Below are 16,630 nucleotides of genomic sequence, written 5' to 3' on the forward strand. Positions count from 1 at the left end.
AAATGTGTTGCTGGAAAAGCGCAGCAGGTCAGGCAGCATCCAGGGAACAGGAGAATCGACGTTTCGGGCATAAGCCCTTCTTCAGGAATGAGGAACGTTTGTCCAGCAGGCTAAGATAAAAGGTAGGGAGGAGGGACTTGGGGGAGGGGCGTCGGAAATGTGATAGGTGGAAAGAGGTCAAGGTGAGGGTGATAGGTCAGACTGGGGTGGGGGCGGAGAGGTCAGGAAGAAGATTGCAGATTAGTAAGGCGGTGCTGAGTTCGATGGATTTGACTGAGACAAGGTGGTGGGAGGGGAAATGAGGAAACTGGTGAAATCTGAGTTCATCCCTTGTGGTTGGAGGGTTCCTAGCTGGAAGATGAGGCGTTCTTCCTCCAACCGTCGTTCCGGCTAGGAATCCTCCAACCACAAGGGATGAACTCGGGTTTCACCAGTTTCCTCATTTCCCCTCCCCCCCCCTTGTCTCCGTCAAATCCATCGAATTCAGCACCGCCTTCCTAACCTGCAATCTTCTTCCCGACCTCTCCGCCCCCCCCCCAGTCTGACCTATCACCCTCACCTTGACCTCTTTCCACCTATCACATTTCCGACGCCCCTCCCACAAGTCCCTCCTCCCTATCTTTTATCTTAGCCTGCTGGACCAACTTTCCTCATTCCTGAAGAAGGGCTAATGCCCGAAACGTCAATTCTCCTGTTCCCTAGATGCTGCCTGACCTGCTGCGCTTTTCCAGCAACACATTTCCATCTCTTTATTAGAATAATTGAGTTCAGAGATGCCAATCTTCAAACAGGTTAGTCTTCCTCCATAAACTTGAACTGACCAAAACCTCTGCTGTTCATTTCCTAATCCACACCGGATCTGGTTTACCTCCCATGGAGAGCCATGTAGAGAAATTTCAAGCCCGAGTACTATCCTTCACTCGGGCTTTCAACACCCACTCCAAGCACAGACTTTTTGAGCACAAATTCTGTCCTATATTCAGAGCGATGGATTTTCAGTCAAAAATGTAAATTTATAAATTCTATTTCAAATCCCTCAATCATCTCATCGCTTACATTTCTACTTGCAGCCTTACTACCTTTTGAAAATTCTTCACTCTTCCAATTCTGGTCTTGTATATGTTCCACCACTAGCAGCAAAGCATTTAGCTGCATAAACCCAGGCTTTCAATTCCCTCCTCTAAGCTCTTTTAGAACTTTTTTTGGAACCTGCAATGTTTAATTTTGTTTCAGTTTAGACTAACTTCTATTATTTCTAGATAAAAGAAAACAAGCAGGTTTGACCGAGGAAGATACTTTGAATGTAGTAATTTATTATCAGATCCCTAAATGATTGGCCCCATACTCTTACTGAGGACAATTAGGGATAATTGTTTTGCTCTTCTTTAAACACAGTATCATGGACTTCTCTTAAAAAAAAAATCTGACGGGTGTAGGTCGGGCCTACATTAAATGCCATGTATTAAAAACATACTGCAGCACTCCCTTAATGCAGGACTAGAGTTTCAACTTACATCTACTGTCGCTCGAGTGGGACATGAATCTAGAAATTCTGAGACAGAGACAAAAGGCAGAGGTAGAATGCTATCAATGGAATGACAGTTGATTCCCCATTTAATAAGAACTAAAAAAAAAAGGGAGTCTGTTGCACACAATGAACACAGGCATAAAAATTCAGAGAACTATACAGTATTTCAAAGTAATTGAAAAAATACTTTGGAAGATTGTCCACTAAGCCACTGCTCTCAATACTTTAGGTCAGGACTTGATCGGACAGAGTTCAAAAATGGAATTGAAATGGTATAGCAATAGAATCTATTCAGTGGGTGAGAGTATAACATGGCATAGTAATTAGCCATGCACACAGGATTTTAATCTGTTGTTCAACTCAGCTGGAACAAGGATATAGAGCAAATCAAGGAATGGAAAAGCAAAATAAAATTGGTTAGAATTCAAACATGTTCCCAGATGACAATTTTGGCTATGAGGCCATCTTCAGACCAAGAAGCATCAGCATTTGATGCTCACAGTTATAAATTAGCGTAATTTTGGACTAATTACTATTGGATATCTTCATGTGTGCACTGACATTTCTGAAGAGCCCATCAACTAATTACTGCAAGTTAACATTATTTTTGCTGTTTCTCCCAGATGACGAGGTATATTGTTGAACATTAAAAAAATGAAATGAAATAAATTCCCAATGAAATTAGAGGCAATAAAATTAAATAATATTAAAACACTCCATCTGATGTAGCCTCTTGTCAAAATTAATTGCATACTTGTCATACCCTCCATGCTGATAAAAATCACATGAACAAATACAATGGTTAAAACTATTCAGTGGGGTTGTAATTTTTTTATTGTACGATGATGAGACCATTTGTACATTATACTGCAACTCAAAACAATGGCAGAATGCAATTTACAAAATATACAAATAAATATCAGATCTTAATAAATCAGAGCTATCAAATGCAAGGCAAACATGGAAATCCACATCTTCAAGTAGAGTTTGAATTAAATACTTAGTACAAGAACAAAACCTTTCATTGGCTTTCAGATGAAACAGAGTGAGAATGCATAGCTGAGTGTGACAGACGGTCTTGCATTGTCTTGTGTTGAGTAAGTTTTGTTGTTAAGAAAACAAATTCTACTAATGCTAATATGGTTTAATACAAGTTGAAAGGCTACCATCAGTTAGCTCAAATCAGGTGAAACTATACACTCTGAAGACTAAAGCAACTGTTTGAAATTCATCTTTACATATTCTATCCAATTAGAGCATACGTGTTTCACAATGCAAAATGTATTAATTGAAACTGTCTCACTAAAATTACTCTTTAATGCTACTACTTGTGTTTTTAATCCTGAAACAACCCAAGTAGATTATTGGTATATCAGTACTAAATTTTCAAAGTTTTCTTTGTAAAAAAACCGTACTCGTTATTTTGGAAATTTCCTCTTTCATTATTTCAGAACATAAGCTATGATGTTAGGCCTTTTAAATTTAAAAAAAAAGCAACAAGGTTGGAATCCAAAAGTGAATATGTTTCAAGGCAATCCAGTTGCCAATTTAGCAGGAAAGTCCTTTTTGCTACATTGAAAGACAAATCAGGTTGGCAGTGATGCATCTAAGAATAAAAGGCTTAAAAGGTTGGGAAGTTCTCTTTTTAAAAAAAGTGGGTAATTTAGAATATTGTACTGTTAGATGAACTTTCTTATCTCAGCCTAGGGTTTATGGTGGCAATATTGGCAAAATTCTCATAACTCTGCAGAAATGAACTATTTCTTGTGTCTGTGCACAAGTTAAATGTGCAAATCTCGAAGATATTGCCAATGATTTTGTGCTACTCCAGAAGATGCATTGTTGTGGTTCCTGATTAAAACTTATGCTTTTATACTATTACTTTTGATCAGAACCCACAAAATGAAAATGAAACCTTGATCTTTTATTTAAAAATTAAACTGGTCAGACTTGGGCATTGATAGCTAGGTTGGCATTTATTGCCCATCCCTAATTGCCCAGAGAGTAGTTAGGTGCCAACTGAATCTGGGGTCACAGGTGTCCAGAGCAAGTAAGGATTATCTTCCGTAAGGGACATGAATAAACTGGATGATGTCAATGAGAGTTGACAGTTATTACATAGTCACCATTAGGCCAGTTTTTTATTGAATTCAAATTTCACTACGGTGGAATTCAAACCCATGGTTTCTGGAATACAACACTGGAGTTCTGGTTTATTACTCCCGTAATAATATCACAATGCCACAGGCTTCCCTTAATAAAGGGTTAAATTTCATTTTTAAGACAGTATTAAAATTCATAATTAATGCCAAATACTCACTGCCTCAGAAAAGGTGTTTTTGGAATGTCAAATTTCTCCACATGGAGTTTGGATTAAGACAGAAGCCGGTATCATAAACAATATTTTATATTGCTACCTAAAATTCAAATTAATAGTGATGGGATGTGGTGCATTTAAACTTCCCAACTTATTTTGTCAGTGAGAACACTAATGTGATCAGCCTCTTGCTAGGTACCTGAAGATCTCCACTTGGCACTAGATCTAAACTGCCAGGAGAGGTCAGCAGTGAGCACTGATTCCCCGCCAACTCCAAATGCCAGTACATATTACAATTTCCTCACATGAAGAACTGGAATATTGCTCAACCTGTGAAGAAACAGAAATATTATACTCAAAAGAACTGTAATGGGACATTAATTGGGTAGCATACAAGATATGGGGACAGAAAATCAAACTCTGGCCAGATATTACATTTAAAATGAACTGGAAAAAAAAACTTAAATACCCTACATTTGGATGTTCTGCTGATTGTGGGATGCAAATAATTTCTCTGGTAAATGTGTATATTTTAAAATGCTTCATTCAGAAATGCAATTTCAGCTAAGATTTGGGAATAAAATGTTAGTCTCAGCAGGTTTTTCATCATTTGACTTATTCTAAAAACGTTTCCTTTTAACCATATGGTACTCCTGTTGAGATAAAAATCAATTTAGGAATGATCAATTAAAACAGCTAATAGAAGAATTACAATATAAAACTGTATAAAGCTAGAACACTGTTCAACAGCATTAAACAATATCTACCATAACCTAAAAGGATATAAGTAGAAATTGCTGTTCAACACAATGTTTCTGAACTTTATTCTATTTCACTAAGAAACCTGTTAATTATAAATGCTAAGTTTGAATCAGAATACCAGTGCTCAAGTTTCTGCTTTGCATTTTGATTTCACATCATAGTCTCTCCTGGAAAAACTCAGTCATGCCAAAGTGGTGCTTCATGGGAACTCTAACCTGCACAGATGATTACTCATCCTGTTTACTTAGGTGGTATTAGTAAGATTAAAACAAAATTAAGCCTGATGTTTCACTGGATTTCACAAGTGCACTTTCTCAAAGTATCTCTGACTGTTATTTTCTTCATTACTACTCAGCAACAGAAGATTCTATCTGGATGCTTTAACTCTTGGATCTCGGATAAATCCTAGAATCTTTCTCGTCTGTTAAGCTCAATGATATTTTACATGTAATCACTTACACAAATAGGCCCCATGTAGTTAATAATGTGGACCTACTGCAAATTCAAGTAAACTTCCCTCCACTAGAGTTTAGTTTCTCCTTTTACACAGCATGCAGAAAGTTTTACTTGTTGTTATATTCCACCATTTCACCTCTTTACACTAACTTGTTTCAATCAAAACCATATTTTTCTTTACAAAAACTTGAAGCCTTTAAAAATAGAAATGTTAAATTATGAATTGAGAACAATCAAGTTTCTTACTTTTTACAGTTCAAAAAAAAATCAAAAGCTACAAATAAAAACAGGCAGAACAATCAACACCTAAAAATTAAAATGCAATATTTGAAGTTTAGAAAGTCATCTGGCTGCAAACTTCATAGGACATTTACATAATTCACTGGCTAATAAACATCCTTCAACACAGATGTATTCATCACTGCAGAAACCCCAAGAATAAGTACACCAGCATTTTTACATCATTGAAATCTTTTCTAAATAAAAAAAAAGTCCTCATCTGCATTTATCATACACTTCCCAAACATTTGCAATGAACTGGGATAACAAAGCGAGACTTGCTCAAGTTACTCTTATCCATTCACTTCAAGGAAAGAATCACTGTTGAAGTTAGAGTTCTACATATCCAAGTTAAAACAAAAAGCAATGTAAAAATTGCCGTTTCTGCTGACATAATACTAGTGTACTCCATTTCACAACGTAGTTAAAAATATAATCACAGTACTTCGCAACTGTGAGACATAACTAATTTTCTTAAAAGTAGAAAACAGCAACATTGCTAACTACATTAACTAATGAAGTTTCCCCATGGTCTTTTGTAACATTGACATATTTGCCACCATATTTAACAGAAGTACAAGTAACAGAACAATTTGTCACTTACCATTTGAAGCTCTTTGATTCACCTCAGTATCTGGTCACATCACAAATGTTAGAACAGTACTCCATTAACAAACTCCTACCTAGCATTTCAAATGTATAAATCAAGATTTCATTCACTAGTTATTTAAAAAATATATTTTAATTCAAAGTTGATTCAAAACATGCCAGCAAGGAAATGCATCTTATTCATTATGATTGAACAAACTCAGAATTGCTCAATGTTTGGAGATATTAATTTTACGTTATTGAAATCTTTGCCTGCCTACCCAAGTGATCTTGGCCCATTTACTATTAAATCAGATATCTGATCATGTCCTGGTAATTCCAGGAAAATGGACAGTTCCAGGAGTGAAGTTCTATTGTGGATTTCAGCTGCATAAATTGTCACAAGTTAAAAATCTACAGCTTTCTCCCAACCAGTATTACTTATAGGTAAGGAACAGCAGTGGCAATTTTATGGGTGTCTGTCCATTTACACAACTTAGAAACATCAACGTACTAATTTCAAATCAATTTAAGTCCTGCATTTCAGACAACGTTCATTCCAACATCCAAATACATCATGCCTAGAACTTCAGCAAAACATTATAACTGCCTTCAAAATAAAAAAGTTCTGGACACATTGCCTCCTAAACACAGCACATTTATACAAGTATATAGAAACATTTAATGCATGTACAAACAGGAAAAACAAATTTCAAAAGTGTATCTCCTGACTAACTTGGTGCACCATCAGTGGTTAGTGTAAGTCAAGCAAACACGTGGATACACACACACACACACCTGAATAAGACTTGAAAAGGAAACAAAAAAATGCATGAAAAGGAATCAAGTTAGACCAGTTCAGCACTGTACTGAAATCTCCAATATATATGCACACCGAGCAAGTATTCCTTTCCGCAATAACCACCTTCATTACAGAAAACAGTCCCAAACAATTTGTGTTTATGATCCGCACACAAACTATAGTGCAATAAGGATTTAATTAAATTTGAAACCTTCTTTTGAAAACATCTGCAGTTGATAAGCACATTTAGATTCAAGAAGTGCTGGAGAACTATGTATATAGGAAATAGCATTATACAATTCCCTTCAAGTTGTATGTTTACCATATGAGGTTGTATGCTAACAAGAATCATTTACAAAATTAAAACCAATTCTTTATTCAGGCCTATCAAAGAAGCAGCAAGAACTTTTGTTCAGGAATATCATGGTCTTGTTTTCTTTTAAATTGCACTGTCAGGGAGGGAGCAGAGATACGGAATGACTATAAAACTAAAATGTAGTTGTACCACTTCTTGGACAGGACTGTGAAACAACAAGCATAACTCCCATCACAGAATAGAAGATCAATGACCAACCTTCTGAAAGATTTAGTAGCTGTACAGTTATTTTACTCATTGACCTTAGTCATTAAAAAAAAAGTAAATCCAACAATTCTTTACTCAATTCTGTTACTAGATCATTCAGAAATCTAATTTCACTTCAAAACAAAAATAATTTGAACATGCTTGGAAATGAATTCATGATCCCAAAAAACTGCATTTTCCACTGATTATCTGAGATGCTACTATAGAAGTCAGTGTGGCGATAACCAGATTTTTAAAAATATCAATTTCAGTCAAAATGGACACACTCTAATGTTTGCACTTTGAGGATGTGTGCTTCTCAAGAACTGTTTGTCTATGATAGGTGGAATTTGTTTATACTCAAATTTGAAGGGCTTATGCCCAAAACGTCGATCCTCCTGTTCCTTGGATGCTGCCTGACCTGCTGCGCTTTTCCAGCAACACATTTTCAGCTATACTCAAATTTATACAATTAGAAGGAAGGCACAACATACATTATTGCAGTTCAATTTCAAAAGACTCCAAACAGTTCCTGCCATCTGTACTCGGCATTACAGTTAGTGTACCCCAGTTCATACTTGAACAAATGAGGCTTCTCAATCATTGCGGACACACAAACAGTACGTCAACATTGATTATACCACTAAAAATTACAAGGGTAATGCCATTCATTTTCAGTTAATGTAAGAGAACTATGAAAAAATTGCAAATAATTAAGGACAACTAAGTTACTTTGACATTAACTCATCAGTGTTTGTTATGAAGGCAGTTACAAATGTTTTACAGAAAACATTTCCAATCCAATGTACTCTTGGCAGTACAGACAATGCTTCAAGATCGCTAAGTTGCGTGCAAATCAGTCAGCAGTCCAGTGTAGCACAGAAGACATAAGATTCTCCGGTAACTAGTGTACAATATTAAAGAAACAATGACAACATGCAAATTGCAAACTGAAAACTTAACAGAAAGGGCAGTATGATAATCCAAAACTGTTATGAAAAACAAAAAGCAATTCAAACACAAGATCTTCATCAAGCAAGAGTACTATTGTTTGTAAGTTTTTAGCCCATGCATAAACCTAATTCAAGGGCTACATGGAGCTTTTTTTTATATAAAGGGTCATGCTGCAGCTATGGTGAGATCATGTTCATAGACATCTGTGTGTATGTAATGACTGGAGTGGGACATGGATTAGATGGTAGATGTTCGAGATGGGGATGTTTTCCTTCTTCCTTAAATTTGGTTGCCTTTGAAAGCACCACGAGCTGCAGTAGACGCTGCATTTGCTGCAGCTGTCTGTACAGTTTTGTTTGACATGACTCCTGTCGCAAACTCTTGCTGAGCTTTCTCAAAGCTAGCTCCTGTAGTACGATACATTCCATGTACCTAAAAGAAAAAAAATATCATGTTAGTAAGTCCCTCTCTCCAAGACTAGATGTGAGAAATAAAGAAAGAATTTTAAAAATGAGTTTTGTGGGGTTTATAACACAGCAACATCAATTTTTGTTTAACAGTGTTATACACCAGAATTAAGACATGCAAAGACCCATGGAAAAAAGAAAAGGCTTCAGAAATGACATCCAAGCTATCAGCATTATATTTCTCTAAATAGTAATTTGCACGTATCAGGATAGTATTTATTTACCATCCCCAATGCTTTGGAGAAAGAATACGGCCAGCTTCCTTCTTGTACTGTTTTGAACTTTGGGGTGCATGGACACCCACAGTGATGTGAAGGGAGTTCAAGGATTTTGACCCAGCAATAGTGAAGGAACAATAACATAATTCTGAGAGAGGATGGAGTCAAGAGTGTGGTGCTCGAAAAGCACAGCAGGTCAGGCAGCATCCGAGGAGGAGAATAGACGTTTCGGGCATGAGCCCTTCATCAGGGTGAAGCTATGGTTGATTTTATGCCAAGTCCTCCACAACAACTGGTGCTGATTCAAAAAAAAATCAACCTAAAAGGTTGTGTCCAGGCAAAATTAAGCTGAACACAGAGGCTGTACTGACTTGTTTTAGAATTTATCTTCACTATGTGAATTAGGTAGCATTGAATATATGTTAATGATATGTTCTGGTAACTTGTTTTTAAACATCTTGCACATTTTCCTCAATTTAACAGTGTGTCCTCACAGTTTTTGTATTTAAAAGATTGGCTCCTGGGCAGTTGGGTACAGATTGGTCGGTGGACAAAACAGCAGAAACATCTAGCCTGCAAAGTTAAAGCATCCATCTCTTGCCATCTTTGTGTGTTAAGCAAAATTTCTTGTCACTAGCTGCTCTTCAGCTTTCTCTGTAAACTGCACGCTCTACAAATCCCCTGTTGAAAGGAAAAAGCGGGCATAAAATTGGTGCACCCAAAATCTCATATCATCAGCAAAGATTTGGAAGGAATCCAAAGGACCCGAAAAAAGAAAACTCATTACATCTGCAATCCAGACTGGTACGAGAACAGTTCTTCTGACTTGTTTTTTTCTACACCAATAATATTTGTGCCTTGTGTTGGTTGGTATGTGCATTGAAATTAAGAAAGGGGCAAAGTTTAAGTTTATAGTTACAGATTAGCCATTCAACTTGTCGCATTGTTTAAAAAGATTTGATTGACCAGAAATCATCTATTAATTGCAGTGAAAGGAAACCTGACATCCATATTCTTTTAACATGAACAAAATAGAATTGGGCAATTTGGTGATTCCATCAAATTTTCACTTGTGAGAGGAGTCCTGGAATAGTGGAGCTTGACTGCCAACACACTATCCCAGTGAATCATGACGCAACACGCAATCTTTACGAAAAAGGTCCCCATTTCTGATTTTTGGAGAGAGGGGCCAGGTCATTGAGGAAACAGTTGAAGATGTTGGGTCCCGTCCACTAACCCAAGGAACTCCTTCAATAAAATCCCAGGACTGAGAGGTTTGACCTTGAACCACAACTGACTTTCTTTCTGCTTTATCTAACTCTAACCAGTGAAGAACTTCCTCCCAAATTGGTTGCAGAGACATGATCAGTGGTATGGCCTTGATATTAAGGCTTCAATGAGACTATGAACTGAGTAGCTTTCTTCACGGAGCCAGATTTGATTTCATGGTGGAGTGGGGTGATATGCCAAGTCACAGTTGTGGCTCAATACAATTCTACAATTCATGAGCCACAGTATCTCAAGGCTGCCTAGTGGAGTTGCTCGATCTGTTCAAGTCTGCCCCATTTAGCATAATGGCTGTGGCACAAATGTAATGGAGAGTATCCCCTATGTGAGCAGGACATGGTCTCCACAGTGAGTACAAGGTCATTCCTACTGCTTTCATCATGGACACACGTGTCTGTAATTGCAGACTGCGGAAGATAAAGCCAAGTATGTTTTTCCCCTTGTTAGACTCCCTCAATACGATAATCAGCTACATGCTTCTGCACTTAGCCAGCGATGCTACTGAGCCACTCTAGCGGCTGGACAGCAAAACCCACCACTCAGATTACATCAATGCCATTACCAGTCTTACTGCTCCCTCCAAGTGATGTACAGTATGGAGGAATGCTGCTTCATCAACAAGAATCATGGCTGAAGTGTTAATGAATACTTTGTCCCTAAGGTACATGATGCCCATGCCTTCCAGGCAGGCTAAAATGGATTGGAAGAATTTCTATCCTTTTTATATCCATACTTTTGATGTAGTTCAATTGGACTTCAGCAATGCTTTTGATAAGATCCCATATGGGAGACTGACAGCAAACGTAAGAGCCATGGCATCTATGGAAATTTGGTATATTGAATCTATAATTGGTTGAGTGGCAGGAAGCAGAGGGGCATTTTTCCAAGCAAAAATCTGTGTACAGTGGAGTCCTACAGGGACTGTGTCTAGACATTTGCCGTTTGTAGTTTAATAAAAAAAGTGATGTAGACTTGAACATAGGAGCGTTGATCAGTAAGTTCACAGGTGATATGAAAATTGGTGTGGTAGCAAATAGTGAGGAGGATAGAGAAGAGCTGGTCAAATGGACTGATCAGTGACAAATGAATTCAATCTGGACAAATGTGAGGTAATGCACTTGGGCAGGACAAACAAAGCAAGGGAATACAGGATTAACAGTAGGACCCCAGGAAGCACCAAGGATCAGAGGGACTTGGAATCGGGACAGACAGATAAAGTAATTAAGGCGGCATAATATTTGCCTTTATTAGTCAAGACAGAGTTTAAAAGCAGGAATATTATGCTGGAACTGTATAAAATTAGGCTGCAGCTAGAGTGTTGCATGCAGTTCTAGAATCCACATTATAGGAGGGATATCTTAACACTGGGGAGGATGCAGAGGAGATCTTCCAGGATGTTGCTTGGACTGGAGAGTTTCAGTTATGAAGAGAGATTGGACAGACTGGGCTTGTTTTCCTTAGAGTAGAGGAGATTGAGAAGGGGCATAATTAAAATATTTAAAATTATGAAGGTCATAGACAATAGGCAAGAAACGTTTCTCTTCTTGGAGGAATCAATGACCAGGGGCAAAGATTTAAGATTAAGTAAACAAGGTTTAGAGATGAGCGAGAAAGTTTTTTTCACTTAGAAGATGATGCAAATCTGCAATTCACTGCAAGTAGGGATGTTAGAGGCAGAAACCTCAGCATTTTAGATGTATGCCCTGCCATCTCAAGTGCTCAAGACTGTGGGCCAATTGCTGGAAAATAGGATTAAAATAGGTAGCTGTTCTTGACTGGCACAGATGAGATAGGCCAAAAAAACCTTTTGTCGCGCTATAGATCTCTATGACTAAGTGGGAGGAGATCTGGCGGTCAAGTGCTATAGTGAATTTGACTGGCTGGCAACTCTAGCAGGACCAATAACACTAGAGCTCAGTAGCAGGCACCATCACCAGGAGTGCAAGCAAGAATATGAAGGAGAGCAATGACGGCAGAAGAAAGAAAAGCCTCTGGCTTTTAGGGGATCTGAGGGCCCAGAGTGGAATGGGGCTAAGGTTTTAGAGGGAAGGTAGCAAGGGAGGGTGGGAATGGGGTAACCCGGATGTGCACAGAGAATCTCCCAGAGCATAATAATAAAAAGGGCTTGTCCACGTTAGTTGTATTCGAATACAGGCAAAGTATTACATTCATCAATATTCTTCAGAGAAACCCATTACCTTTAAATTTTTTATTTACAAGTTGACTACACTTTAGAAGAATGGTCATACTTTTCTTATGGTAACACTAGATTGCATTAGGTTTTTAAATTATTGCTTGCTTACCTTTACATGTCTTTAAAAATAAAAAGATCATGAAGACTTTAGTAAATTAGAAGTGCATTGCTACAGTATGCTGCTATTGTGACACTTGGAAAGATTCAAAAGCAGCTGATTACACTCATTTTACTTGATTAGACCCCAATAACCATCTTTAAACAGCTGCTAGTCAATGGTCACAAAAACAGACAACCAAATGGATTGAGCAACCTCTACCTTTCAGATGTCTTTTGAAAAGATAATTAGAATACATATAGGAATGGTACCATACTTTCAGATTTTAGATAACCAAATGTATCAAAGACCCAAATATTTCTTGGAGGGTGCCACAAAATCATTTTTGATTTTAAAAAAATCCAATCACAGTAAATGGGCATCACTCACCAGGACAGTGTTCATTTCTAAATCTCAATTGCCTTGGGAGATTGTAGCGGTGAACTATCTTCTTGAAACATTGTAAATTCTAGTTGGCACGTTGATGGATTCATGCACGAGGGGGGACTGTTGGAGGGAGGAGGTGGTGGTGGTAGTAGTGATAGCCATCAATTGGGGTCAAAAGCAAGTATGACCAACAAACATTTCAACTTCAGAAATATTGCACGACATATTGATTATTTTCAAGCAACTAAATCCAGGTCACACATCCCTGTCACAATGCTCAGACTGCCACCTGTTGGAAAATCCAAGCAAAACAGTTTGCCAGAGCCAATACTAGCACAGCAAACTTTAACAATCACATCCAAAACTGCAACTATTCAAACACTTCAATGTAATGAATGAAGAAAATCTTCCAAAAGTTGAGTACATTTCCAAAACTAAATTACCTATTCACAAAAAAACCTCAACTGTGATAGTACTGATTAATAAAATATTTTATTCTAGTTGTTTATTCAGTCTTCCCCCTATCTTGGCTGAAGGAATCAACCATTTTCTTTCTACAAAGGGGGCTCTGACCTAAACTCAAATGATAACAATTTTGACAATAGTACATGTTGGTAAAGTTAAATCAACTGCACAAGACTTTAAAATCAGAGTTTAAGCTAACACTTACTGCAAGTTCACATTGTGTCCATCTGGTCTGGACAGCAAAAGAGCTTCAAAAGTGGGCAATTTGCCTCTTCCTCGGTCTACAAATGGCTTAACCCCATAAGCATAATTTTTATATTCACCATGGCTCAACTCTTGAACTCATAGCTTTCTGCCTTGTACAAGTTCCATTCCAGAGACTTGAGCATAAAGGTTACACCTCTGGTGCAGCAGTGAGAGAACGAGAATGAGAAACATAGTGACAATGTGCAAAGACAAGTAGGGATTAAACAAATAGCTAGAGTTGAAGGAAAGCAATCCCTTGAAACTGTGGAAAGTTACAAATATGGTGGGGGCTGGGGGCGTGTGAGGTGCCAAGCAACAAGAAAGACTTACAAACAATAAATGAGTATTTTGTGTGACAGGAGGAGATAGAGAGCACTGAACCATTCAAGGCAGTGAGAACATGAACAGGGTTCTCACAGACTGTTGGAGATTTAAAAGGTGGAGGACAAGGGTGGGGGAGGGGGGTTGGCAAACAAAGAAACACTTGGAATATCTACATATGTACATGACAGAAAAAGTGAATGAGTGCTTCAGCCGGGGTTGTTATCTCAATACAAAATCATTGAGTTTGTGTCACCGATATGTTCAACATTTAATGTGTGGCTAGAATTGTTTTTCATTTTTTAAAATTGATGTAGAGGCAATGACACATGAAACACTAGAGAAACGATGACAAAGTAGATGTCAAATATTGAAAACTTGCAGATGACAAGGCTCTAGTGTCTGCCACAGCAAAAGGGTAAAAGAAAGGCAAAAGTGAAAATTTGGCCCTCTGGAAAATGAAGCTGGAGAAGTAGCAATGGAGAACAAAGAAATGGCTAAGGAACTGACTAAATATTTGCATCAGTTTTCAGAGTGGAAGACCAGAGTATTTATCCCAAAAATTCAAGAGAGTCACGGGACAGAAATGAGTATGGTAGCCATCACCAAGGAGTACATGCTGAAAAAACTGAAAATGTCTGAAAAGTAGATAAATCACCTGGACCAGAAGGGGTGGACCCCAGAGTTCCGAAGGAGATAGTTGAAGAGATAGTAGAGGCGTTAGTGGTGGTCTTTCAGGAATCATTGGAGTCATGGAGGGCCCCAGAGGACCGCAAAGTCACTAATGTAACCCCTTGTTTAAGAAGGGAGACAGGAAATTATAGGCAATTAGCCTGACCTCAATCATTGATAAGACTGGAGTCCAGTGCGAAGGATGAGATTCTTAAGTACTTGGAAGTGTTTGGTAAATTAGGGCAAAGTCAGCACAGTTTCATCAAGGGGAGGTCATACCTGACAAATCTTCTAGAATTATTTGAGGTGGCAAACAGCAGGTTAGACAAGGAGAGCCAATGGATGTTATCTATCTGGATTTACAAAAGGTCTTTCAGAAGGTGCCACACAGGAGGCTGCTGAATAAGGTAAGGTCCATGGTGTTTGAAGTAAGGTATGAGCATGGATAGAAGATTAGCTGGCTGGCAGAAGGAAGAGATTGGGAATAAAAGAGTCCTTCTCAGGATGAAAGCTGGTGACTAATGGTCACTCCAAGGGTCAGTGCTGGGTCCACGGCTTTTCACTCTATACATTAATGCTCGAGATAAAGGAACTGAGGGCATTCTAGCTAAATTTGCAGATGATACAAAGATAGATAGTTGGACAGGTAGTACTGAAGAGGCTGCAGAAAGAATTAGACAGGTTAGGGGAGTGGGCAAAGAAATGGCAGCTACAATACAACTGGAAAAGTGTGTGGTCATGCACTTTGGTAGGAAGAATAGAGGCATAGATTATTTTCTAAATGGAGAGAAAATTCAGAAATCTGAAGTGCAGGTTTGGAGTCCTAGTCCAGGTTTCTCTTAAAGTAAACGTGGAGGCTGAGTCAGTAGTTAGGAAGGCAAATATAATGTTGCCATTTATCTCAGGAGGACTAGAATATAAAAGCAGGGATGTACTTCTAAGGCTAAGGCTCTGGTAAGACCACATTTGGGGTGTTGTGAGAAACTTTAGGCCCCATACCTCAGGAAGGAAGTACTGGCCCTGAAGTGGGTCCAGAGGAGATTCACAAGAATAATCAGAGGAGTGCAAGGCTTAATGTATGAGGAACGTTTAAGGACTCTGGGACTACACTCAATGGAGTTTAGAAGGATGAAGGGGGGGGATCTAATTAATTAGATTAGATTCCCTACAGTGGGGAAACAGGCCCTTCGGCCCAAAAAGTCCACACCGACCCGCCGAAGAGCAACCCACCCAGACCCAATCCCCTACACCTAACACTATGGACAATTTAGCATGGCCAATTCACCTAACCTGCACATCTTTGGACTGTGGGAGGAAACCAGAGCACCCGGAGGAAACCCACGCAGACACGGGGAGAATGTGCAAATTCCACACAGACAGTTGCCAGAGGCGGGAATTGAACCCAGGTCCCTGGCGCTGTGAGGCAGCAGTGCTAACTTAGAATACTGAAAGACTTGGATAGAGTGGACATTGGGAAGATGTTTCCATTGGTAGGAGAAACAAGGACCCAAGGGCACAGCCTTAGAAGACTCTTTAGAATGGATATAAAAGAGAAACGTCTTCAGCCAGAGAGTAGTGAATCTGTGGAATTCATTGCCACAGAAGGCTATGGAGGCCAGGTCATTGAGTAGATTTAAGACAGAGATAGATAGGTATTTGGTTGTCAAGGGGATCAAAAGGTTATGGGGAGAATGGGGTTGAAAAACCTGTCAGTCAAGACTGAATTGTGGAACAAACCCAATGGGCTGAATGGCCTAACTTGTGCTCCTGTGTCTTCTGCTCTTCAATGTGCAACCCCTTAGAACAGAAAAATACAGCGCAGTACAGGCCCTTTGGCCCACGATGTTGCGCCGATCCAAGCCCACCTAACCTACACTAGCCCACTATCCTCCAATTGCCTATCCAATGCCCGTTTAAATGCCCATAAAGAGGGAGAGTCCACCACGGCTACTGGCAGGGCATTCCATGAACTCCCGACTCGCTGAGTAAAGAATCTATCCCTAACATCTATCCTATACCTACCACCCC

The 16,630-nt window shown here is 38.8% G+C and overlaps 1 protein-coding gene across 1 annotated transcript in view; it reads right to left on the reverse strand.

Moving 5' to 3' along the window:
• Nucleotides 1–2,344: 2,344 nt before the first annotated feature.
• scamp1 (secretory carrier membrane protein 1) overlaps nt 2,345–16,630 on the reverse strand; it is a 63,748-nt gene continuing 49,462 nt past the window's right edge. The window contains exon 9 of the mRNA XM_043707067.1: nt 2,345–8,680. Within this exon, the coding sequence (XP_043563002.1) occupies nt 8,528–8,680 (153 nt within the window). The 3' untranslated portion in view covers nt 2,345–8,527. The remainder of the gene's footprint in view (nt 8,681–16,630) is intronic.

Source organism: Chiloscyllium plagiosum, chromosome 2, assembly GCF_004010195.1.
Source record: "Chiloscyllium plagiosum isolate BGI_BamShark_2017 chromosome 2, ASM401019v2, whole genome shotgun sequence".
Lineage (NCBI taxonomy): Eukaryota > Metazoa > Chordata > Chondrichthyes > Orectolobiformes > Hemiscylliidae > Chiloscyllium > Chiloscyllium plagiosum.